Source organism: Stenella coeruleoalba (genome assembly GCF_951394435.1).
Source record: "Stenella coeruleoalba genome assembly, chromosome: 20".
NCBI lineage: Eukaryota > Metazoa > Chordata > Mammalia > Artiodactyla > Delphinidae > Stenella > Stenella coeruleoalba.
Window position 1 is genome coordinate 45,196,911 of NC_137166.1, and position 26,771 is coordinate 45,223,681.

Sequence of the window (26,771 nt, forward strand, 5' to 3'; positions counted from 1 at the left end):
CCGGGGCACCAGCCCAGCCCGCACCTCCCTCCTGTCTGCAGCTGCCCTTTGCCCTTTTCTCTCTCCTTCCCCTGCTGTCCAGTCTCTTCTTCTCCTCAGTCTTCCTCCTTTTCTTCTTGTGCTTCTATGCCCCCTACTTCCTCCTTCCCTTAAGCTTGCCTTATGAGCCTCTTGTGTGAGGGCCCAGGGCTGGGGAGCTCAGGGTCTGAGGTTGGAAATCCACCCTAATGTATATGATTAAAACTATATATTTTTTTAAAAGGTCAAAGGACTGATAAGCACAAAATTTAGGACAGTGATTCCTTCTGGCAGGGAGGTGGGAAGGGGAGGAGCCCACCAGTGGGCAGGTATTGCCATCACCCTAGCTCTTGGGTTGGGTGGTAGCGTCAGGGAGTTTGTTTTATTATGATGGCATATACCTTAAAGATAAATGCTTTTGAATATATTATATATTAAAAGATAAAGAAAATTTTCCAAGTAATGAAGGAATCCACCTTGCAGAGGAGCGTCTTGTCCCAGGCGTGGGCGGGAACGGTCTTCGCAGCCCCATCAGAGCCCCGTCAGGCCACAGAAGCTGAGGGGCAGGCTCAGCTGCAGTGGGAAGGCAGGCAAGGGGTGCCCTGGCTTCCTGCTGCCCTTTGCTCAGCAGCCCTCTCTCTGTCCCCATGAGAGGATAGCAGGTGAATCAGATGGGATGTGGTTGGGCCTAGGGAGAGGTGTGGCTGTCGCTCCTCGGAGGGCAGGGGTATCCTCCCCGCTCACCCCCACTGCCTTCCTCCCTCCTATCTCTGTTCCAGGCCCGTCAGCTTCCCAGAAACCCCTTACACAGCATCACCAGCAGGGGTCGACAAAGTCCCTCCCTACCGACAGCCTTCTGGGAGCTTCTCCACCCCCGGCTCGGCCACCTACGCAAGATACAAGCCATCCCCAGAAAGGTCAGAGTCTCTTCGCTCTTTTCAGTTAAGGAAGCTGGTGAAAGCCAGAATCCTTCTTCCTCAGGAAATGCACTTACCCCACAGGTTTATTTGCCATTTTATGGGGCTTCTGGACCCCTGAAGGTCATCAGAGGACCTCCAGGAGGGTGGGCTGTGTGTGTTAAGATGCAGGGCCAAGCCGGCCTGGGCAGGACTTGCTGTGCCTGTCCTTGCAGCAGCATTTCCATTGCCGTTTTCCTGACACCTGAATCACTTGTCTGAGCAACAGCAGGCGCCCTCCAGAACAAGCATTCATCTGACTCCAGCCTGTGCGCCCCAGGACCAGGCCACCAGCATTACCCAGTTTTCATGGCCTGTCGGGCTTCAGTCCTGTCCCCTTCTCCAGTCTGGCAGCCTGAGGGATCCTCCCAGCTCCTCCCTGGCTCCCCAGCGCCCTCGGGATACACCCAAGCTCTCTAGCTTGCTCTCCAGCAGCCTTCAGCCCTGGTGCCCTATAACCTTCCTCCTCCAGGGTCCCTGTCTGAGGGTCAGCCCCACCACTGCCCTGTCTTCAGGCCAGAGCCGTGCACCTCATCCTGGATGTGTCCCTTCCCCCCCTCCCCTCTACTGCGGTCCACCCCTTCCACCTCCTGAGCATCTCCGCCCCCTCCTCCTTTCCCCAGTGCCCCACCCTGGCCACCTCCCTGAGCCCCCAGCCTCTGTGCCACCTCCTCTGGTCCACCCCCCACTCAGTAACTGGGAGGTCTTTGCATATCTGGCCATGTCTGTCCCCTACTCCAAACCCTCCTTGTGTCCCGGAGCCCTCAGGACACAGCCTCCATGCCTCCCTCTGGCCACTGGGACGCACCCGCCTCTCCAGCCTTGTGCAGTGCCCTGCACATGAGCCGCCCTGGCCACTTCTGATTTCCTAGGCAGGCTGTGTGCATTTCAGAATCCTCCCCATGGAAATTCTTCATGAGCTTCACCCCCACCCACTCCACAGACACCAGTGTGGGTGCTGCTTCTCCTCCTCCAGGAAGGCTTCCCTGCACCTCCCCCCACACTAGGTGACGTGCTGCCCCTGTGCCCTTGGCTTCATGTGTATTTCCTGACCACCTTGAGCGCTCTCCGTTCTGTTAGCCCAGTTAAGCGTGTGTGCACACACACGTGCATGCATACTCACGTATGTGTGCGCGAACAAGCCTGCTCTCCAAGATACGATACCTTTCCAGGTCGTTTTGTATAATATTATTACCATCACACAGCACAGGGTCTGGCACATGGTAGATCCTTGGTATATATTTGATGAAAATGGATTGAGTGAGTGAGTTGGTTTAAATAGTGAGCTTCAGAATCACCCGGAGGGAGGGCTTGTTAAAGTACAGATTACTGGTCTTACCCCTGAGTTTCCAGCTTGGTAGGACTGGGGTAGAGCATGCGATACCAAGGCTGCTGGTCCAGGGAACACACTTTGAGAGCCACCACACTAAACATCGTTTGATTCTAAGCCTCTGTTGTAAAACTGGGGAAAACATACTCAGTCTTTCATCTTCTAGTGGCCACCATTTAGCTTTCATCAGCAAAGGATCCCCAGAGCCTTCCATGTGCCAGGTGTCAGAAGAAATATTTGAGATACTCACTTACCCCAGGGGTTCCTGTTGTCAGTGCTGCTGTGGTGGAGAGAGGGTCTTAGAAGGGTTGTGCACTCTGATGAGAGCTCTAATAGACTCAGGCCTCAGAGGAGGGAGCTCAGCCCAGCGTCAGGTCTAGGCTGGCTGCCAGGAGGAAGTGGCATTTGAATAAGGCTTTGAGAAATTAATAGGAGTTTGCCACAGAGAAGAGGGAGAAGGTCATTCCAGACAGCAAAGGCTACAGATCTGAGTAAGCAGAATGGTGTGGAATGCAGGGGGAAAAAAAAGTTGAACTCAAAGAAACAGAGTAGAATGGTGGTTGCCTGGGGGTGGGGGAAATGGAGCGATGTTGGTCAAAGGGCACAAACTTTGGGTTATGAGATGAATAAGTTCTGAGGATTTAACGTGTAGCATGGTGGCTGTAGTTAATAATTCTGTACTGTACACTTAAAATCTGCTAAAAGAGTAGATCTTAAGCATTCTCACCCAAAACAAGATAACTATGTGAGATAATTAACTCAATTGTGGTAATCATTTCACAATGTATACATAATTCATTACTCTGTACACTTTAAATATATTGCAGTTTTATTTGTCAGTTACACCTCAGTAAAGCTCCGGGCCGTGGGCGAGAGATGTTTCTAAGAGTGCTATTTACTCAAGGAGTTGAGAACATTGTTATTTCTGTGAAGGGGTATGCTGACCATTCTGTGTTATGTGTAGAGAAGTGTTTAGGAAGAAAAGAGAATACAATTGCTTACTTTGTGGTAAGTCCATTTTTAGTTTTAAAAAGAGCTGCCGAACTGTTTTCCAGAGTGGTTGTACCATTGTCCATTCCCACTGGCAAGGTATGAGTCATCCGGTTTCTCCACATCCTTGTCGCTCTCTGGTGTCACCACCGTTTTTCGTTGCAGCTATTCTCATAGGTGTGTGATGGTATCTCATTGTGGGGTTTTTTTGTCTGTTTTGCTTTTGGCTGCGACGGATCTTCATTGCTGAGTGTGGGCTTTCTGTAGTTGCAATGAGCGGGGGCTACTCTTCGTTGCGGTGTGCGGGCTGCTGATTGCATTGGCTTCTCTTGTTGCGGAGCGCGGGCTCTAGGCGCACAGGCTTCAGTAGTTGTGGCACGCGGGCTCAGTAGTTGTGGCTCGCGGGCTCTAGAGCGCAGACTCAGTAGTTGTGGCGCATGGGCTTAGTTGCTTCGCAGCACGTGGCATCTTCCCGGACCCGGGCTCGAACCCGTGTCCCCTGCATTGGCAGGCAGATTCTTAACCACTGTGCCACCTGGGAAGCCCTCATTGTGGTTTTAATTTGCATTTCTCTAACGGCTAATGATGTTGAACATCTTTGTTTTTCAATGTTTATATATTCTAGATACAAGTCCTTTGTTAGCTTTGTGGTTTGCGAATATTTTCTCCCAGTCATTAGTTTGTCTTTTCATCTTCATAACAGGGTCTTTCACAAAAGTTTTTAATTTTGACGAGCTCCAAATTATCATTGTTTTCCTGTTATGGATCATATGCTTCTGGTGTTAAATCTTAGAGCTCTGCCTAGTCCTGAGTCCTGAAGATTTTTTTTCCTAGAAGTTTTTCCTTTTTTTTTTTTTTTTGCCATGCTGTGCAGCATGCAGGATCTTAGTTCCCCGACCAGGGATCAAACCCGTGCCCCCTGCAATGGAAGCGCAGAATCCCAACCACTGGACCGCCAGGGAATTCCCTTCCTAGAAGTTTTAATTGTTTTCTATTTTACATTTAAGTTCATGATCCACTTTGAGTTTTTCAAAGCTAGTTTTTGCCTAAGGTGAAAGGTTTAGGTTGAGGTTCCTTTTTTTGCCTGCCGATGTCCAGTACCATCGGACATCGGGCTCTCCCTCCTCCAGTGTATTGCTTTTGCTTCTTAAAGCAAAAATTCATTGGAAGGGGAAATTAATTGGGCACATTTGTGTGAGTCTATTTCTGTAATCTCTAGACTGTTCCACTGAGCTACCCGCATGATCTCAACGCGTGCTTCCAGCAATTCTATGAGGTGGGCAGCGTGTCCCATTTTACAGAGGGAAAGGGAAAACTGAGGCTCAACAAGGTGAATCCACTTGGCCAAGGTTGGCCAAGATCACTTTTCCAGGAACCCAGGCCTATGTGATTCCAAGGGACCAACTCTGACCCAGAGCTGTCCTGCCTGCCCACGAGACTCTGAGCGCATCCTCCAAATCAGGGTGACATGCATGGTCCTTACTGGAGCCCCCACCCCACAGTGACACTTGATGGCTGTGATTTTGTGTTTCAGGCTTTCTGGCATTGGCAAGTGAAAAACTCTCACTTTTCCCTTGGATTCCAACTCTTCCCAGCCCACCCCTCTCTTCCCAGGGCACCAATGGAGCCTGACTCGGCTCTCTGTGGCCTAGGTCTCAGCAATTTTTATCTCTGTCAACAGCTAAGTTCCAAATTTTGCCAACCATTCCTAGCACACCTCAGCCCCTAAACCCCCAAAAGTGTGTCTCATGGCCAGTCACCAGCCGGCGATAAGAGGCCCGGGAACAAGTCAGGCTGCCCCAGTGGCCTTTGGCCCCAGCTCCTTTCCCCCTTTTCCTGCCGCACAGTTGACATCCTGGAGCCTGTGTGACCCAAGCCAGACATTCCAGCCCAGCCGCGGACATTCCCCCCTCAGGACTCCTGTGTCTCCTGCTGTCTTCTCCAGCGGGCCTGCAACTTGCCAAATTCATCAGGCTTTTTGGAGCTCGAAGGCCCTCATAGACAGAACCTGTCCTGTGGCCCATTTTAGATTTACTGAGACAGAAGGGCAAGATGGCCTGCACCTCATCAGCCATGTGAGAGTGGGCTTCACCTCTCTGCCCCTCAGTTTGCTCACATGTAAAACGTCTGCCCTTGGTGGTCCAATGGTTAGGGCTCTGCACTTCCACTGCAGGGGGCACAAGTTCCATTCCTGGTCAGGGAACTAGGATCCCTCATGCCACACAGTAAGGCCCAAAAAAAAGAAAAGAGAAATTAGCTGTTAAAAAAAAAGTCTGCCTCTGAGCAGTGTTGAGGACATTCTAGGAGGGAATCTCTCTCGAGCACTTAGGGCTGAGCCCGGCACACAGTAAGTGCTCTGTGAGGGTTCTGACTGTTACTGCTGCACGCAGGGCTGTGCCGGCAGCTGCAGATGCGGTCCCCGTCCTCAGGAGTTTGCCACTCTCGTGTGCAACATGAGCAAACCTCCAAACTCAGTACAGAGCGCTAAGACAGAATTGTGTACCCAGCTCAGCACCCTGCGGGGCTGGCGTGGACCCCAGACATTTGCCCATGAGGCCACCTGGCTCGCTTTTTTTTTTTTTCCTTTGTTTTTCTCTGCCACTTCCATAAAGAGCGGTATATCAGTTAGGCGGCATTTGACTTCAGACAAAATACCTAACTCAAGAAGGCATGAGCATCGGGGGGATTTATCATCATCATGTAATAAGTCCAGAGGTGGGGTGGGTCTAGGGCTGGTTAATCGTACAGGGTCGCCCTCAGGGACCTGGCTCCGTTCATGACCCCCAAGGGTTACTGTGGCCCCAGGCAAAACCGGTGCCCTGCAGAAAAAGGAGGAAGAGCTTCTCTCTGTTTCTAACAGTAAAGGAACTCGGTCACTTGCCCACCCCTGAACTAACCCCTGGCAAGGTCCCATTGGACCCCCATGACTGTCTTAAACCATCAGGATGTACACAAGTCGCGTGTCAGAGGGATGGCCGCCAGAGCAGAATCTGGACGCCACCAGCAGAGGCAAAGAAGGTGATGCTGACTGGGGTGACAGCTAGCGGCGGCTGCATCGTCCGTGCACCCTTTCCCCAGTCCTCCTGTAACGCACCCATCCACCGTTCCATCCAGGCCTGGAGCCCTGCCCTCAGGAGTTCAGTTCCGTCTTGGTACTTTCCTATATGGCGGAGTGGGAAGTTCAAAGCCAAGATCCTGGCAGCCCAAACCTGCTTCTGGGAAGTTTTGCCCAGAGCTATGCATGGTGAGATTCTGGAATGTTCCAGTTTCCAGTCAGCTTGACCAGGATGTGGTAATGATAGAAATGGCCCCAAATAGGACATATTCAGCACCTAAAGAATGGTCAACATAGGTCATTCAGTTTGCACTGGGATAATAAGAAGGCTTTTTAGTGAGAGAATTACATAAATGGACAAAGTACAGGTTGTCTTGACTGGGGACAGTTAGCTGAGAGATGAAGCTGGTAACATATATCCAGCTAAAGACAGTCCATCAGGGGACTTCTCCGGCGGTCCAGTGGTTAGGATGCGGCGCTTTCACTGCCAGGGCCCAGGTTCAATCCCTGGTCGGGGAACTAAGATCCCGTAAGCCACGCAGTGCAGCCAAAAAAAAAAAAAAAGTTGGGATTGGGTTTGGCTGCTCCTCCTCGCCGACGTTCTGTCACCCTTGGCCTGTGGCCTACTGATCTTAAGGTGGCTGCTCAGCCTTAAGGAGATAATGAGGTAAAGGCACCCACCGCACACTTCGAGAGGTTGCCTGGGAGTCACGTGCAGTACTCTTATCTCATTGGCCAGGACTGCAAGGGAGCCTGGGAAATGTAGTTTGTTAGCCGATCACATCGCTGCCCCCAGTACAGTTGGGATTCCGTTATCAAGGTGGAAGCAGAGAGTAGACACTGAGGGAGCAGCCTGCAGCATCTACCACTGGGACCTTCCGCTTTCCTTTAGCTGATCCCAGCCACTGCCGTCTTCCTTTAGTACTCAGAATTCGATATGGACATTTTGAGACAATGGAATAAACACATCAACACTGCGGTTTCCAGCTGTGCTGGAGCCACATTTTACCAGGAGGTTGGCTGGCTGCTACGCTGAAGACTGCCTCTGCTTTTTTATTGTTTTGACTCTTTTTTTCCTGGAGGCATCAGAGTTCAAGGTCTGGAGAAGCGGGGATACTATGTATTTTCTTGGCAGGTGAGTCAAGATGAGATATCAGGAAGTCCAGTGCACCTCTGCTGCCCTGGAGGCGTTGAAGCCAGGGGTTTAGAGGTGGTCTCTACAGAGACAGCCCTGGCTGAGGGCTGGCAGGGTGACCCTGGAGAAGTCAGTTAACTCCTCTTTTGGCTTTGGGGGGGTCCTGGTTTATCATCCTCTCAAGTTGCAAGTATAGGCACAGGAGCCAGATGGGGGATCACAGTATCAGCTTGATTAATGGAGGCTCAGCGACTCCTGCAAAGTCCAGGGCTTATGTCAATGGAATGTTTCTGGTGGCAAGTAGCCAAAACTTGGCTGACTCAGAATGCTGTAGGAATGTGTTATGTCACAGCAAAGAAGGTTCAGAGGCAGAGCAGGCTCCAGGGAGGGTTAATCCAGCATCCCGACAACATCGTCAAGGGCCCGGTGCCTACTCCCTTCCACGCTCAGCACTGGCCTTGTTCTCAGGCTGGTTGGGAGAGGGTGACAGCGGCTCTGAGCCCAGCAACACCTGGTGAAGAAGAGAGGCCATCTTTCCATGTCAGCTCCCTTCGGAGCAAGGAGACTTTTCCCCAAAGCTCCTCAGCAGACTTCCCCCATTTCAGTCAGGTTATGCCGGGTAACAGATGCCTGAAAATTGCAGTGACCAAAGCCAGCGAAGGTTTATTTTGCACCCACACCGCAGGTCCAGCACTGGTTGGACCTCTCAGGACGCAGGCTGCCTCACAGCTCACTGGTGAGAACTAGTCACACAGTCCCAGCCAGCCGTCTCAGGGGGCAAGGAAGTGTGGTCCTGCCATGTGCTTGCCAGGTGAAGAGCCAGGAGTATTTCATGGGAGTCTTAATCACTCACATCCTCTCACATCTCATGTGTCTGTCCCTAACCAACCCCAGGCAGGGGGAAGGTTTCCGCCATGACTGGCTCTGATCTGAGGTGGAGTGGACGTTGGGAGGCGCCCACAGGATTCACTCCGGGTTCATAGAGAATGTCTGTGGGACCTGAGGCCACAGAGAACCTTTTGCCAATCCCTCCGTTAAATCTCAGCCCTTGCCTGCGGGCGTGCAGGGCCAGCCTCCAAGAGAATCTCTGTCTAGGAGACAACTTTGTTATTTCATTCCTCCACGACCCTGTGAAGCAGAAAGTGTCATTTTTCAGACAGGAAAACGGCAGCTCAAACTGATGAGCGCTTGCCCAACCAAGGTCACGCAGCTAGTAAGGGATGGAGCTGGGGTTGAGCCCAGACCTGCCTTGTTCTGAAGCCTGAGCCCACAGCTTCTCCTCTGCAGCTCTTTCCTCCACCGGAGAGACATACACAGTTCCGGCCTGTCAGCCTCAGGCTAAGCTCTGGACACACAGGACGACATTCCGTCCTGCAAGGAAGGACCTACTGCAGTTGCCTCTTGACAACTAGGGAAACTGAGGCTCAGGGCAAGGGAGTGACTGTACCTGGCTGGGCAAGAGGCCGAGGGGAGGTTTGATCACCAGGCCGCCAGGTTCCAGGCCTCCTACACCTACAAACGCAGCCTTATCCTGCCCTCCTCCACCAGAGATAAAGGGAGCCCAAGACAGGCCTGGAGGCGGGGGCTGCTGATGACAGCTCACCCCGTTTCGCAGCCAAGAAACGGGACCCCAGAGGAGCCTCTGGGTAGGGCTGTTGCCCAGGTGCCTTCTGCCCCCTCCTTCCTTGAGGACCCCACCTGGCCCACACGCCCTGCCACCACCGGCTCCCTGGCATGCTTCCCGTGCAGAACTCACTCCTGACCCTCAGTTAATAGCACGTTTCCAGGCTTCCTCACCTAGCCTCCCCTCTGCACGGGGCTTCCCGTGTATTTAAAACCCCACATCGAGGAAGTCTCACTGGTTTTGACACACCAGCCCTTCACCCTGTGTTTGGTCCTCTTACTCCCCTGCAGGTACACAGCCGCCCCACACCCACTGCTGTCTTTTGATCCCCACTTCAGCCACGACGGGACGTCCAGCGGCGAGTCCTCCTCAGGCGGCCTGACCAGCCAGGAGAGCACCATGGAGCGCCAGAAGCCAGGTAAGGTCTCCGCAGGCCAGCTGTGCCCCTGGCCTCACCCTGCACAACCTCTTAGTCACAGCGTGACAGGTGACACCCCTCATCCTGTCAGTGATGGATAAAACACAAAAGAACGCTGTAAGTGCCACACGTAAGATTAGAGAGGTCGCCCGGGAGAGCGGCAGGGACCAGTGAGCCAGATCCATCTCCACCCGGGCAGGGCATCAGCGGACGGGGTCTGCCGACACTGTCGGCCAGGAGCCAGGGCACAGGTGTGTGTGCGGCTTGGAGGTGGGGACCACCGGGGAAGTCGTTGAAAAGGGCTGGAAGTGGTGCTCTCAGGGGAGCCGAGCCGGCAACGTTCTGAGGCTGCTCGTTACATAAAGCTTCCCGTGTTGCTTCTCGACTGCTGTGCTGAGAAACGAGCCCAGATCTGGAGCATCTAGTGTGATAGCGTATCTCAAAGTGAACACGCCCATGTTCCACACCCAGGGCAAGAGACAGACCTGGCCAGCCTCCTGGAGGGCCCCAGCCCCGCCCAATCAGTATCCCCAAAGGCCACCCCTGTCTTGCTTCCCACGACCAGACTTAATCTTGCCTGATTTTGAACTTCACGCATATGGAATGTAGACTCCCACTGGATGCACTGTGTGTGTGTGTGTGTGTGTGTGTGTGTGTGTGTGTGTGTGTGTGTGGCTTCTGTTGCTCAGTATTGTGTTGGTAAGGGTCGGCCACGTGGTTGTGTGTAGCCACGCCATTTCTGAGTAGCATATCCATTGTCTGAATGACCCACAATTTCTTGCTTGAGTCTAACGTTGAAGGACATTTGGATGGTTTCCAGTTAGGGGCTGCTTAGAATAGTGCTGCCAGGAATACCTCATACCTGTCTTTTGATGAACACATACTCACATTTCTGCAGGGAGTATACCTAGGAGTGGGATTGCGTTTAACTTTATAAGAGACTGCCAAACCATTTACACCACTCCCACCAACGACAGAGAGAGAGCTCTATGTGCTCCGTCCTCACCAGCCTTTTCATTTCAGCCTTCCTAGTGGGCACGTAGTAGTATCATGTTGTGTTTTTAATTTGCATTTTTCTGATGCCTGATGAGACTGAGCATCTTCTCATCTGTCTGTTCTTCTATGTATAAGTATTAATCATGGGCATGTACTACTTAGAAGAATGTCTTAAACACGATTCCTCATAACAAAGTTGTAGCCCCTTTGAAGTGTGAGAACCAGCAGGTGATTGGTGGGTTCAAAAGAAAGACAATCAGTGAAGCGTCAGAGAGCGCTGACCTCAGAGGGGCAGGAGATGGAGGTGTCCACGCAGCGGGTGTTCGAGAGTATCCAGGCAGCTCTCGGCGGGGAGGACCATGGCAGCCCGTCACCGGCTCCCCCGGGCACTGTGGGGCAGGGGAGAGGTTGCCTGCCCCAGGATTAGGGGCCTGGAGGAGAATTCCTCAGCACCCCCGCCCCATGGTTCTCTTAAACCAGGGACAACGGTTGGACTGCAGGCAAGCAGATCGCCCCAACCCCCAACTGTCCGCCACTGCTGCTGCCTCCGGGACCTGCAGACATGGGTTCGCTCCTCTCCTCAGCACGTTTGATCCTGCCCGCAGTCTGTGATCTTTGCTCCAGCACAGGCAGATTTGCATCCTTTTCCCCCCACCCCACCCAGTTGAGACGAAGAGAAACGCGTTGCTTGGCGATGTCATTACACCAAAGTGTAGAATAAGAAGGAAATGTTTCCAGCATTCACCATGGGCCCCAAATAAGGAGTCACAGAAGCTCACCGTGGTCCCTCCTTTCTTTCCTCTTCTGTCCCCTAGAGCTCGTCTCCCCTCTCACTTCCTTGAGACCTTGTTATAAGTTGACTAACCCCTCCCTGCACACACACACATCAGGGCAGTCTGTGTCTAGGAGTTGTCATAAAGTTTAGAATGTATTCAAGACCAGGGTGGGGGAATCAGGTGCCACGATGGATGTGGGGATGTGCCCAGCCCTGGTCAGATGACCGTGATTGCAGTGACAGCAGTACGGTTTCCGGTGCTGTACACTCCCTCCTGTTTAATCATCTCAGGAACACGACAGATTGGGTGCCGTGACTGCCCTGTTTTAGAAACGAGGAAGATGAGGCACAGAAAGGTTGTCCCTTGTCAGAGGTCCCTGCTGGTGAGTAGTTTCATTGAGATTTGAACCAAGACCTATTGGTTCTAGAACCCTCCTTAACCCTCATCACCCACAGACAACACCACAGTCCCTCACCACAGAGTGAGTGTTTCTCAAGCCTCAGCGCACCCAGGTTAGGAAGGTGGCCCCAGAGCCACCAGCTGCCCCAGGCCCGTGCCTGGCCGTGTCTTCAGCACGTCTCTCACAGCCACGTCCATGTCTGTCACCCACCCAGGTGTGTCAAGAGTGAAGCAGGAACGCCAGAAGGTCACTGGGGCCCAGTTCAGAGGGCCGGTGAAGGGCCCAGGATCAGGGCCTGCTAAGGGCAGGGCTAGGGACAAAGGGGACACTGGGGCGGCCAAGGAGGGGCAGGAACCTAGCCCTTCATCCCTCCATTCATTCAACACGTCACCAATGATGTGTGCCAGGCTGGGTGCCAGGGATACAGTGTGAGCCAGACAGGCGTGTCCCCTGCCTTCTTTTTTTTTTTTTTTTTTTTTTCTCCCCCTGCCTTCTTGGTGCTGACAGTTGGTGGGAGAGACAGGCAATAGCAGGAGCACCGAGTAATAAATACTCACTAATAATGCTGAGTATTAAGTGGAAACAAACACAGCGCCTAGAGAGCTTGGTAGGGTCTGGGGGTGAGGGTGTCTCTGAGCAAATCACATTTTAGGCGAGGCTAGAAGAATGCAGAGGAGCCAACTGGGAGGAGAACATTCCAGGGAAAGGGAGCTGGTTGCAGACCCTGAGGTAGCAGGGGGTGTGATGTTGGTTGAACAGGAAAGAGGCCGAGTGGCTGGATAAGTGAGAGATGAGGCCAGGGAGGTGACGGGGAGAGCATGGTGGGGACTCCGTCCTTCACTCAGAACCACGGGACTCAGTTCTTCTGAGCACAGGAGGGATGGGATCTGACTCGGGTGTTCACAGGGTCCCTCTAGCTACAGATTCTTGCAGGGTGGGGCCAGTGGAGAGGGAGAGATGGGCAGTTTCTGGATATGGTCCTTTGGAGGTAAAGTTAGAATTCCCTGATGCTCAAGGATGATAACCAGTTTCTGACCCGAGCAGCTGAAAGGATGGAGATGATGAGAGATGCAGGTTTGGGGCCAGATAAGGAGTTGGCTTTGGCCGTGTCCAGTGGGAAGTGCCCAGCAGACACCCAGTGGAGGCGTGTGAGGGAGCCACGTATACAAGTCTGAAGTTACGGGGAGAGGTCCAGCCAGAGACAGAAGTGTGGGAGCCACTGGTGTCATAGGTGGTAGAGAAGGCTGGGTGTGAATGCCATGGGCTTGGCTCTCTGCAGAAATGTGGTCTCCTGGCATGGTCTGCCCACTTCCCAGGGGACCAGAGCCTCCTGGGCGTGTCGGATGCTTCCAGGGAGGAAAAGCGTCTGTAGAGGTAAAGTAGGTGGACAAAGCAGCCAGCCCGCCCACTCTCATGACCATGGTTCCCAAATGAAAGCCACGTGGGCAGTGACACCCTCGGCAATGTCCAGCCAAGCTGCTCTCTGCCGTGTCCCTGAGTGCCGTGCCTGGCCCTCCAGGCCCACCTTCCCCAGCAGGAACATGGGCCCAGAGCCCTCTGGGGCTGCACTGGGGGCAGCAGTGTGTATGGTTGTGAGCTCAGCCTCCGACAGGCCTGGTGAGAAGTTCTGAGTCGGCTGTGTGACCTTGGCGGTGACCTCCTCTCTCCCAGCCTCAGGTCCCTCTGCTGTGGCGGACACCCTAAGTGTCTCTCCTTGCAGGGTGCTTTCGGGGTCCAGTGGGATCACACCTGCCCAGCCCTCGGCACAGGACCCAGCCCATCACGAAGGGAATGACGACTTCTGCTTCTCGAGCACTCACTCTGCACTGTCACTGGAGTTGTCATTATTGGGGAAGCACAGAGAGGGTACAGGGGTTGAGAGCACAGGTCTGAAGCTCTTTCTTACTTTGTGACCTTGGACCAGTTACTTAACCTCTCTGAGTCTTAATGTTCTCTTTCATCTATTACACTGGTCCTAATATCCACCTCACAGTATCACTGAGAGGATGTAGCAAGGTAATGCGTGCAAAGCACTTATAGTAATACCTGATACAGACGTGTGCTTAATAATAATTATCGTTATTATAATTATTCAGCACTGATCAAAATTGTGGGCTCTGGTGTTAGACCGCCTGGGTTTGGGTCCTCTGTTAGTGCATTTGCAAGTTTGATAGATACCAACTAGCCCTCCACCGGGGTTGTGTGTTTTTTTAAGATCCGATGCTCCATTCAGGCACACTGGCTAGCCTTGGGAATTTAGACTAATTTACACCCACACCAGCCATCATGATTTTAAACCTGTTTCACCTTTGAACCAGCCATTCCACTTAGAGAATTCTGTCCCAAGCATAATTCCACACTTGCTCAAAGTTGGGTATAGAGGGAAGGCCACAAGAACATTAAGAAAAATCGAAAATAACCGGAATGTCCAATCAGCAGGAAACTGGTTAAATCATTGATGTCCATTCACATGATGGAATACTGTGCAGCTATTAAAAATAAGGTAACTTCATGTTCAGTTAACTTATGTGAAGATGTATTATGAAGATACAGAGCAAAAAGCAAGTGTAAGTATTATTTATTTGTAAAGTAAGAAATCAAGTTGTGAGACATTGCTTATTATGATTCCACTTTAATTTAACCAAAAAAAGCTACGCACGTTTAAGCAACAAAGGAATGCGACCTCGGTTACATAAAGAATCTTATTCACCAAAAGACGGTCAGTCTCATAGAAAAATGGGTAAAGGATATGAGCAAGTAATTTACAAAATAGGAAATGCAAATGGCCAGTAAGGATGAAAAGGTGCTCAAGCTCCTTTGTGGGTGGAGGGCTGTTGGAGGGCTTCGCGAACTTAACGCATGTCAAGCACTAGAATGGTGCCTGGCACACGGTAAGTGCTCAGTAAACATTCTGTTACCGAGTGTTGTTAGGCCCCAAGACATGAGTTGATGGGGGTCGTGGCCGTGTGTGAGCTGAGCAGACAAGCTGGCAGAGGGGTGGGACCATGCAACCACATTAAGGACCAGATTCTTTGGGTGAACTTGGGCCAGAGCCTGAGTCATCTCTGACCACTGGTGTGTCTCCTGTCTTAATGCAGAGCCTTTGTGGCATGTGCCCGCCCAGGCCCGGCTCTCGGCCATGACTGGAAGCAGCGGGAGCAAGCACACCTCCAGGCAGGACACAGCAGGCAAAGATTCCCCCAACAGGCATTCCAAGGTGAGTCTGGGCCCCGCCTGCCAACCCCGGGGGCCACCTTACCCGCCCTGACTGCCTAGGGCTGGGCGGCTTCACCTGGGTGTGGGCCTCTGAGCAGCGCACATGAGCACATGCTCCACCTCTGCCCGCTTCTGCTCCAGCAGAGGGGCGAGATGCCTGGTCTGGAGTTAGACCCAGCCAGGCGCACATCCTGGCTCCAGCCCCTGCCATCCACGTCATCTTGAGCAAAGACCTTCAGCCCCTGAAGCCACAGTTTCCTCATTACCTCAGCTGTGGTAGGTGTCTTCACCAGCTCGGGCTGCTGTAAGAAAAATGCCACAGGCTGGGTGGCTGATGAGCAACAGAAATTTATGTCTTACAGTTCTGGAGGCTGGGAAGTCCAAGGTCAAGGCGCAGGGAGATTCAGCGTCTGGTGAGAACCTGCCTCCTGGTTCACAGACGGCCTTCCCTCCACCTCATGTGTGAAGGGAGCTCTCTGTGCTCCCTTTTATAAGGATATAAATACATATATGGATTTTATAACCCCATTCATGAGGAATATATAAACATATATAGGATAAATATGTGAAAATATATAGCGGTTTTATAATCCCATTCATGAGGGCTCTACCCTCATAACCACCTAATCACTTCCCAAAGGCCCTCCCTCCTAATACCATCCCACTGGAGATGAGGATTCAGCCTATGAATATTGGGGGAACACAGACTATTCAATCTATAGCAATAGGTTAACTGCTATAACAGACAGCCCCCAGATCTCAGTGACCTCACACAATAGAAGTTTATTCCCCTTTCAAATAACAATTCAGTGTGGGTACTCGGTGAGCAGCTTTCCACATGGTGATTCGGGAACCCAGGCTCCCTCCCTCTTGTAGCTGTCCCTCAGGGCCTCAGAGCCCTCCCCTGGGTCCCTGCCTCTTTGCAGCAGATGAGGGTAGGAGGGAAAGGGAAGGTTTTTGTGGCTCAGACCTGGAAATGGCATAAGTCACTTTTTTTTTCTGGCTGCGTTGGGTCTTCGTTGCTGCGTGCAGGCTTCTCGTTCCTTGAGGTGGATTCTCTTGTTGCAGAGCTCAGGCTCTAGGCGCACGGGCTCAGTAGTTGTGGCGCACGGGCTTAGTTGCTCCGCGGCATGTGGGATCTTCCCGGACCAGGGCTCGAACCCATGTCCGCTGCATTGGCAGGCGGATTCTTAACCACTCTGCCACCAGGGAAGCCCCGACATAAATCACTTTTACCTATATTGCACTGGCCAGGACTCTTATCACGTGGCCACAGGTCACTGCAGGAGGAACTGGGAAATGTAGTCCTGTGTACACGCCCAGGAGAAGGAGATAGTTTTGGTGAGCAGTTGGAAGTCTCTTCACATCTATTCATTCAGTGGGTGTTTGCTGGGCCCATACAGTGTGCCAGGCATTGGGACCACAGTGTTGAAGAGGGCAGATGCACCCCTGTGCTCACAAAGTTGGCATCCCAGCGGGGGCAACAAGCAGTAAGCAAAGAAACAGATTTCATTATATAATGGTAAGAACCAATTCTTGCTGTGAAAGAAAAACAAAGTACAGTCAAGGGAAAAGAGTGTCAAGCACAGCTACTTTAGGATGAGGTGGTCAGAGAAGGCCTTTGAGGAGGTAACCTTTAAGCAAAATCTTGGATGAAGTAAGGAGCACCCCATGAAAATATCTGAGGGAAGAGCATTGTAGACAGAGGGAACAGCAAGTGCAAAGGCCCTGAGGGGGCAGTGTGCCTGGCATACTCAAAGAACAGCGAGAAGGCCAGTGTGGCTCGAGGAGAGTGATCAAGAGGGAGGCGGGAGATAAAGTTAGAGACCAGAACCTGGAACCGGATCACACAGGGCCTCAGAGGCCATGGTGAGGACTCTTGCTTTTCCCCTGAGTGAGCAGGGAGAGGACATGAACTGACGCAAGTGTTCACAGCCTGTCTCTGGCTGCGTGTAGGGAACAGATGGGGGGCCAGGGGTGAGGGGAGACAGGGACAGGGAGTTGGGAGACCAGGGAGGAGGCTCCTGCCATGGTCCAGCAGGAGGCAGTGGTGGACAGGACCAGGGGCGGGGGGGGGGAGCCACAGAGGGAGGAGAAGTGGCAGGTTTGGATCTGTTCCGAAGATTCAGGCGACAGGATTTGCTGTTGGACTAGATACGGGTGTGAGAGCCAAAGCAGCGTCGAGTGACTCCACGGCTCTTGGGTGGAGCAGCTGAAAGGACGGAGGTGCCGTTGTGAGACAGGCAAGAGGCGAATTCAGGAGGGAAGGCCAGGAGCTCAGTTTCAGATGTGTTCAGCTTAAGCTGTGGGCAGCACGTTGCGTATGTGCTGTCATTTATCCCTCTGATCAACCTCATGGGGCAGGGTTATTATCAACCCATTTTACAGATGTGGAAACTGAGGCACAGGGAAGTTCAGTCAGTTGCCCAAGATAGCAAGGCCAGTAAGTGGGGGAGCCAGAGTTCGAAGCTGTCCGGCTCCAGGGTTCACACTTAGGGGTAGGGAGGACCCAGAGAAGGAAGTTTGCCCCCCGCCCCCCCACCCCGAGTCTAGGAATGACACACTTCTCCTGCCTTCCAGGGAGAGCCTCAGTACTCCAGTCATTCCAGCAGCAATACCCTCTCCAGCAACGCATCCAGCAGCCACAGCGATGATCGCTGGTTCGACCCCCTGGACCCACTGGAGCCAGAGCAAGACCCTCTCTCCAAGGGCGGCTCCAGTGACAGTGGCATTGACACCACCCTCTACACCTCTAGCCCCAGCTGCTTGTCCCTGGCCAAGACGTCTCGGCCGGCCAAGCCACACAAGCCCCCGGGAAGTATGGGCCTCTGTGGAGGCGGGCGCGAGGCTGCCGGGCGGTCCCACCATACAGACCGGCGTCGGGAGGTCTCGCCCGCCCCTGGGGTCACTGGCCAGAACAAGGGCTACCGACCGAAGCTGTACTCCTCAGGCTCCAGCACCCCTACAGGCCTGGCTGGGGGCAGCCGCGACCCACCGAGGCAGTCCAGGTAAGACACTGAATCTAGTCCAAGTCCTTCAGGGGGACCCTGACCACCACCTGCATCCCTCACAGTCCTGACAGTGGTGTTCCCCTCCCCAGAAACATGCTCACAGATGGGAATGCTCGCACCTTAGTTTGCTTACAGAGTTGGGAAACTTGTGGACCACCCCCTGCTGCCATCCATTGGCCTTTAAGGATGCCAGTAGAGGGAGGTAGATCCCTGGCTGGCTGTCTCATCTGTCTCTGGTTCAGTCTGACCCTCAGTCTCTTTCCTTTTCTCTCTCCTGAGACTAGTAGTTTTTACACTTTCTGGGAGCCACAGACTGTTTCTGTTAGGAGTGCATTTGTCTGGAGGTAATAGGAGACCTGACCCACAGTGGCTTAAACAAATAGAGGTTTAATAGTCCCCTTTTGGGAAGTCCAGAGAGGGCAGAGCTGGGCTGGTGCAGCAGCAGCTCAGGGAGGGCCTCAAGGCCTAGCAGCCTGTGTCTTCCTGCTCCATCACCCTCCTCATGCTGGCTGTGACTTCCTGGTCTCCAGATGGCTGTGGTGCCCCTGGGGGACATGGGGACAGAGAACAGAGGAAAGACGGCAGCGTCTGTGTAGCTCCATGTCTGTGGAGAAAGCAAAAGCTTTCCCAGAACCCCCTTCAGCAGGCAGTGTCACATGGCCATCTCAGCTACAAGGAAGTCTGGGAGATCACGGGTTAGCCTTCCAGCCTTCATAGTAAAGGGCAGTGTGGTCTCCAGACAGTCCACTGGAGGGCTGTTCAACACAGATTCCCCTGACCTACTGGGTGGGGCCTGAGAGTATGCGTTTTTACAGAGTTCCGTGTAGATGCTGATGTTGCTGGTCCCGGGACCACGCTTTGAGAACCACTGGTAGAGAGGCAGACAGGGTAATAAGTGAGAACGAACAGGCATTGACTAACCAACAACCTGGAGTCTGGACCACACACACTGCGAATGTGATGAAAGCCACGAACTGCCTCCTGGAAAAGTTCTGCCGTCACAGGACTCAGCCCGGTCCAGGGGCCCCCTCAGAGGTCTGCGGCCCCAGGCAGGGATTACTGTGCTGCAGTCCCCAGTGTGCACCCCTGAGGCCACCACCTCCTTTCTCCTCCCTGACCACACCTGAGCAGGGCCCAGCCCGTGTCCAGGACCTCCATTAGGGGCCTTCATCTCCCTTGGCTTCCTGACACCTTGGCCCGTCCCCAGACCTGCGCCTCTCTCCACACAGGACACGTGCACCCAGGCGGTGGCCTCAGACCTCCTTGACCACAACCCACAGTGGACTTGGGTCTTTGACTATACAGAAATATCTATATATTTTAAAAAGGTGAAGCAAAAATCTCCCTAGCAGTTCCTAGCCTGGCCGTGCAAAGCCCTTTAATCCAGCCTGCTCTGTTGAGAAGGTTTGAGCGCTGCTCCCTACCTCCTTAAAGGATCTCATGACCGAGCGGCGGTTCTCTTGTTACCAAATTCAGGTTCTGCTGCTTGACACTCGAAAGCCAATATTGGAGAGACAGGTGTTGATCGGAAAGGAAAATATGCAGAAGTGTGAGGGAGTTTAGCTGTTGTAGAAGTTAAAGTATTTAACTAGATTCTAAGACCAAGGGGCTGCTTACCCTCTGACAGACTTGGAAACCACGGTATTTGAGAGTGTCCGTCTGTCAGTGCTTTCCCTCACTGTGGCCCTGGTCCCCCTGGAGTCAGGAGCCAGGAGAAGGGTGAGGGTGGAGAGAAAGGGTGCCCCAGGGAGTTAGGTCTCTGTCTGAGCCAGCCTCCCTAGACAGATAGATGTTAATCATTTGAACTCACGGACTCTTTTGAACAGCTCATTCATTTATTTATCCATTCATTTCATTCACAAATATTTCTCAGGGATTTGTTGTGTCCCAGGGACTACGCTGAGAGCTAAGGAGAAGTAACGAGCAAATTCAGACGAGGCCCCCAGCCCTCACCTCACCCACCATCTGTTGAGGGAGACAGAGTAGAATCAGGTCATCACTGAGACAGATGTCAAAGTGCGCCCGCCGAGAGGGCCTCAGTGCTCTGCGGGTCCCAGGTCCCGGCTGTGGTAGGCCCCGTGTTGGGCACAGGCCCATGTCAGTAAGGCTCCGTAGCTGTAAGGTTTTGGAGTCTGTGATATAAAGGCAGCGGTGCTGGGGAGTAGACTATGTCTGAGGCAGCGGGGTGGGTATAAAATTACTCTGCGTCTGAGAGAAGGATTTGCTGAACCCAGAAATGAAGGGAATAAAATGGGAGAGGAACCTGCTACAAAAGAGGGCCCTGCGGTTGGGAGCTTTAATTTGCATACAGACAATTGATGCTAATTGCAAATCATTCTTATCTACTCATTAAAGCTGCTTCCTGAAGTTTTCTCCTAGGCAACCAGGCTTTAGTGTGAAGCAGCATTTCCCAAAATGGGGTGCTTGAGGTGATTTGGGTGGTGTGGGGAGGAAAATGTTTTATTTTAAATGGATATTAGGAAAAGTGTTATCAACCCATCCCCTGATTTTACAGATATTGCCTTGGACAAATTAAGGAAGATTAAATGAGTTGATTTAAAGAAACAAATGTGTTCATGGTAGATGAGAGCGTGGACTCCAGAGTCAGCCCACTGGGGTTTGAGCGCCACCCCACACCGCCTTGTCTTGGCTGTGTGGCCTTGGGCAAATTACTGAACCTCTCTGGGCCTCAGTTTCCTCATCTGTGAAATGGGGGCCCTGTCACTGTCCCTAACTAAGGCCATGTCGATGTCCCTAGCTAAGGCCCTGACACTGTCCCTAACAGCCTGAGCTGTCCCTAACTAAAACTCTGACGCTGTCCGTAAGAAAGGCCCTGACTCTGTCATTAAGGCCTTGATGCTGTCCCTAACTAAGGACCTGAGCTGTTTCTAACTAATGGCCTGAGCTGTCCCTAACTAAAGCTTGACGCTGTCCCTAACTAAAAGCCTGACTCTGTCTTACCTAAGAACCTGAGCATCAGCACTTTATTTAGGGACAGCGCCAGGGCCTTAGTGAGGGCTCAAAGTCAATGGGGGAGACATATCCCTCCCCAGACAGTGACAGCCCATAGTGGTCAGGGCCAGGGTGAGGGAAGCGTTCAGGGTGTGGGAGCCCAAAGGAGGGGCCTGACCCAGTATGGGAGGTGCTTTCCTAAAGGAAAGAGGGTAAGCTACTGGAAACTAGGAGGGCAGAGTGTTCTAGGCAGAGAAGATGTGCAAGTCCCACCTCACCCTGCCAGTCCTCCCAGAATCTTCCCATCTCAGTAGGTACAAGTTCCCAGCAGGTCACTGAGCACCTGTGCTCAGTAGGTACAAGTTCCCAGCAGGTCACTGAGCACCTGTGCCCACACGTGCCTCTGCCTGCCGCTAGCCACACTGCCCCTTGCTCAGGGCAGCCCAGCAACCCTGTGCATCTGCTGTCATCCGTCCATTCCCTGGGGCCGAGCCGGAATGACAACCTGCTGCCCAGCCTTGGCTCCCCAAAGAGAGGCACAAGCGCTCCATAGCTGCCCTTGTGTCTACTTCCAGGCCCTTTGTAGCCCAGCACTTTGCGTTCGTTCATACAGAAGGCGCCTACTGAATGCTCAGCCCTCTGCCGCAGAGGACCCCGGCCGTCCTGGCACTGACAGGGTGCCAGGGGAGACAGCAAGCAAATAATTACAAAAGCAATGAATCAATTATGCTAGGGGAAAGCCTTCAAGGGAGACCTCCTGGGATCTGAGAGTGGATGTGGTGCAGGGGCTGGAGGGGGTGTCTAATCTAGGCGGGGGGTTGGGGGGCAGGGATAATTCCCCTGAGGAGGTGTCATTTCTGCCACAGATGAGAGGGATAAGGAGGAGGGAGCAGGTGAAGTGGTTTCAGGGGGACCGATGATATACTCTTGATGCAGTTATGTGGGTGTTTGCTTTGTAAGTGTTTGTTAAATTGTACATACATGTTTTGTACACTTTGTTCTATGTGGGCTATTTTACAATGTTTTCTTTAAAAGAGAAAAAGGAAAGATGATGTGTGGAGAAGGCATCCCTATGAGAGGGAGTAGCATGTGCAAAGGCCCTGGGGTGGGGAGGAGGGTGGGTGCCATCAGGTCACTGAACACAGGCCCCTTGGGTCAAGTATAGAAATTGAGGGGGGCAGCTGATGGGAGGTTGGCAGGGACCAGATCACGCAAGGCGCTGTCAGCCACATTACAGAGTTTGGATTTGATCCTAAGAGCTGTGGGCAGCAAGGAAAGGCTTCAGCAGAAAGGATAATGCAGGGAGATAGATGTTTTGAAAGATGGTGCTGGAGGCGCAATTGCAGAAGTCTCAGGGATGGGTCTGAGGCCGAGATGTGAGTGAGAAGGAAGGGGACCTTGACTAGAGGACAGAGCAACTGTGGATGTGTCAGCAGGTGGCAGCACCAGGACCTAAGGAGGGAGGGAGGCAAGAGTCCAGGACAGTGTCTGCTGCAGTGTCGGGAGGCTGCTGCAGATGGGGAATGTTGAGATTCTTGAGAGAGAAGAGGAGAGCAGGGCTGGGCAGGCCTGAGAGGAATGTTATTCTCACATTCCCTGACACCAAAGCACCCACTGTGTGCCGGGTACCGTTCCAAACACGGCGATACAGAAGGGGGCAAAGTCGAGCCCTCTTTTGTGGAGCTGATGTTCTCCTGGAGAGAGAGTGAGGCAGACAGACAACTGAGCAACCGTGTAATATTAATATGCCAGGTGGAGATAAGGTCTGGGGAGAAAACCAAACCGGGCAGAGGTCCCAGAAGGCCTCTAGGAGGAGGTGATATTTTGCAGGAAGCATGGAAGTGATCCAGGCAGGGAAAATAGCAAATGCTGAGGCCCTGAAGGTAAACTCGTTTGCAGTGCTCTGGAAATGCTCTGGTGGCCAGACAGGCCAAAGGAAGTCAAGAGGTCTGATTTGCAAGGTGGGCAGGGGCCCAGCTCTGGCAGGCTTACCAACCACGGGCGGATGCTGGGATTTGATTCTGAGGGACGTGGGAGCCATGGGAGCACATAATCTGGCTTATGTTTTAAGTAGATCACCCTGGGCTACTCGGGGGAAAGTGGACTGTTTCAGGGGTGGGCGGGGATTGAGTTCACCGGCATAGTGCGAGGACTGCCAGGAAAGGGATGGGCCCTGCCATGCCCAAATCCCCTACCCACTCCCTCCCTGCGCTGCAGCCCTCTCCGTGGAAGCCACCGCAGCCTGTAGCAGCTTGTGCCCGTGGATGATTCCACTGACTTCACAGACTCTCCCCCGAGACGTTCGTCATGGGAGCCCGGCTTCCAGGCACAGTGCCAGGCGCCAGTGCCTGCTGTGGGCATCGCGATGGGCTGAGTGATCCCAGGCGGGCAGCCACCTGCCCCCCACCCACCCCCCCCGCCCTCTCTCGAGGCAGCATACACTCCAAAGCTTCCTGGGCTTCCTGAGCAGTTTGTCAAGAGCTGTTTAAAGGCACTGAGAGGCTCTCCGCCCCATGTGGAGCCGACATCGCCGGGTGTTCCCAGGCAGGCAGGAAGCACGTGGCCTTGCTTCCGTGGGTGGGGCTGCGGTCTCCGGGATACCCTTCTGGGCGCATAGCCCTGAAAGGTGATGTGAGGGCCTTGGCATCCACTGGGGCCAACCCCACCTCTGTTGGCTAGGAAGCCGGGGTCACGCAACAGACCTACTCGGAGAGTCGCAGTCAGCTTGGGAAGAGGAACGCAGGCCATCTCCAGGAACTCAAGGGAAGGAGGGAACCTTGCAGAGATCTTGGGGCTGGGGCAGGGAGGAGTGCAAAGGCCTTGAGGTGGGAAGGTTTCTGGTGTGTTTGGGGAACAGCTTCCATGTGGCCAGAGCAGCGTGAGCAAGAGGCAGAGTGGGAGGATCTGAGGGCAGAGAGGGGTCGGCACAGATGGTGTGGGGCCTTGTGGACCAGGGGAGAGCTCTGACTCACCCTGAGCAGAGGAGGGCGGTGGTTGCACTCAGGCATTCACAGCCTCCCTCTGGCTGTGTTTGGGGCGAGGGCAGGAGGAGGCCGCTGTGACGATACAGGTGCACGGTGGTTGGTGGAGGTGGCCGGTGGTGGTTGGATTCCGCATCGATTTTGTGCCAGTGAGTTTTTCTCCCATGTCATCTCTGCTTCCACCTCCTGAAGACCTACTGTTTTTGCTCACAGGCTGCAGGGCAGAATGTTGCTGCATATGGCTCCTACACTGAGCCTGATAATTCCAGCCATGTGCAGGGACTGATTCAACTCTCACGCCCCTGCCAGACACCTGGGAGAGAGGGCGAGATCAGTCCAGCAGTTAAGGCCCCACAGGGGCCCACCTGGGGTTACCTGGGTGAGCAGTGTGATTTCCCAGCCTCTGGCCTCTGGCTGCCTGTGTCCAGGTCACAGCTCCACCACTCACCAACGGTGTGATCTCCACCAGGCTCCTTAGTTCCTCTGAGGTTCAGTTTCCTCCTCTGTAAAATGGGGGTGAAGATGCGCTCTGTGGTCCAAGGCTGCGAAGATGAACCTACACCATGTGTTTAAAGTAGTTAGCACAGGGCCTGAGACATAGCTGGTCCACATATATCAGCTGCTGTTTGGTTTTATTTTCATGTATTGTGTATTTATCATGACTACCGTTGTCATTGAAAGTATAGGTTGGTGGTTAAACACAGTGTCTCTTGAGCCACACTGCCTGGCTTTGTATCCTGGCTGTATCCCTGGCCAGCTATGTTATTGGGGGCAAGTTATTTAATCTCTCTGGGCCTCGGTTTCCCCACATGGAACTTGCGGGAGGTGGTAGCTTCTGCCTCGTGGGGTTGCTGGGGCAACTAGATGAAGTGATGCCTGTGAGATGCTTAGAACAGGGCCTGGCCGTGTTCACAGGCTCAGCGCGGTCACCACCATCACTGCCACCTGCTCCGTCACTGCTCTTCCTCCTAAAGGCAAGGGCACAGCTCCCTTTGTGCCTGTTGCCCACCCTGGGCCCACCCATCAGCGTCCCTGGGGGTGAAGAGACCAAAGCATCACGCATGCCCAGGCAGCTGTGCGATTTCTCCATCCAGCCTACAGTTTTTTAGCTTTTTTTTGTAAGCCACAGAACCTTTTACTCCAACAAAATCTTAACTGCTCCTCTGAGATACAACACAGCTAAACGCACAGCCTCTCTGGGTGAGGGTGGGGTCGGAGCAGGATGCCCCCCGCCCCCGCCAGTCCTGGCTGAGCCCAGAGCCCAGGCTTTTAGCCCCTGGACGCACCACGTCCCTGTATATCTGCAGCTCGGGGAGCACGCCCCGGTGCCCGGGCCTGTGCTGAGCACCGTGCACATAATGATCTTGTGAGGCAGGTGCTGTCATTGCCTCAATTCTCAGAGGAGGAAACCGCGGCTCACTGAGGGGAAGAGGCTCGAGCAAAGAGCACAGTGTGTCAGGGGAGCAGCATGGCCCATGTTCTCATCCACCACGAGGTGCTGCTTCGTGTTTCAAGCTGAGGCCCGGGGAGGGCACCTGGCCTCACCGGTGCTTCAGAAGGAAAGTGATTGGCAGGTGGGGTAAGAGCTCCACCCTGTACTCGTGGTCCAGGGGACGTGTGAGAAGGGGCGCCCACCTCAGAGGGCCGGGTCAAGAGGCACAGCATATTCAGAATAGTTTTTTGTTGCCCTACTGTGTGGGGGACACCAGCCATTCCTGAGGTTGGTAGAGGTTGAAAACAGGGGAAGTCACGGGAATGCCTTTGCCTCCAAGCAACAAGAAATCCCAGCTCAATGGGAGGAAGTCTGTTATCTCTCAGAACGTGAAGGCACAAGGTAGGAAGGGCCCCACGACTGGGTAATTCATTGACTTGAGGACTCCTATAGACTGGCTCCCCTCACAGCCTCAAAGTGGCTGTCATTCAACCAGAGAGTCACAGTGTCCAGTGGAAGAACAGGGGATATTTGCTGCAAGTGGTCTGTGTTAGTTTTCTAGTGAAGAAATCTTCCCCAGAAGTCCCCTAGCACACAGTCCACACTCACACACCTGATGTCTCACTGGCCAGAAGTAGATCGCAGACCTACCCCAGACCCATTGCAGACAAGTGGCGGCAGCCATTCAGGATTTGTGCCCTGGGCTGGGTGCCAGCCAGGTCACCTTCCTTAAGGATGAGGACAGTCAGCCTTCCTTTACAGGGTAATGGGATTAGCATGACACCCAGTGCCGGCCACAGGCCTGAGGAGAGGGCGAACCCCTCCCAAAAGAGGCAATGGCTGGAGCCAGCTGGCAGACACAGAGGCAAAGCGTGTTCATCTTATTCCCTTCCTTTTTTTTTCAATCATCTCTTGTTTCTCTCAGCTCGTAAAAGCTGAACATGCCTGATGACAAGGTAGAGAAATACATACCGTAGAAAGTAAAAGTTAGGGTTAAAATCAATTAGGATATATTCGTAGAGTGGGCCCTCTGCAGCTGTTGAAGGGAGAGGGGCTTGTGTGGACTGACACGGAGAAGTCTCCAGAGCGCCGTGTTAAGGTTAAAGCCAGGTGCAGAACAAGCTCAGGATAGGCTGCCATTTATGTTACGAAGGAAGGTTGTGCTTGTGCGTACTAGGCTCTCTGTGGAAAAAGAAGAAAGGGGGAGGGGCAAGGTTGCCTCGAAGGAGACTGAGGTGTCAGAGGACACTTCCTTCCTATCCTGCACCTTTTATATGGTTTCATTTCCCCCATCATTACTATCTCCAGAGGTAATCAGTTAGTGTACACTCCCCCAGAGATTTTTCTCCAAACCTGTACCAGCCCAGATCTTTCACATATTTTTGGCCATTACCCACAACAGGAAAAGCATCTTATACTACAATCCAGCGTGGACATCCAGAATAAGGTTTCACAAAACCACTTATCCTTACCTCACAAGA

General features: G+C 53.2%; 1 protein-coding gene across 10 annotated transcripts in view; it reads left to right on the top strand.

The window, feature by feature from the left end:
• The window catches only part of SIPA1L3 (signal induced proliferation associated 1 like 3), a 236,409-nt gene that overhangs the window by 180,291 nt on the left and 29,347 nt on the right, over positions 1 to 26,771 (top strand). For all 10 annotated transcript variants that reach the window (XM_079907721.1, XM_079907722.1, XM_079907730.1 and 7 more), the window contains 4 exons: positions 798 to 935; positions 9,399 to 9,526; positions 14,797 to 14,915; positions 17,495 to 17,922. In XM_079907721.1, the coding sequence (XP_079763847.1) occupies positions 798 to 935; positions 9,399 to 9,526; positions 14,797 to 14,915; positions 17,495 to 17,922 (813 nt within the window). The remainder of the gene's footprint in view (positions 1 to 797; positions 936 to 9,398; positions 9,527 to 14,796; positions 14,916 to 17,494; positions 17,923 to 26,771) is intronic.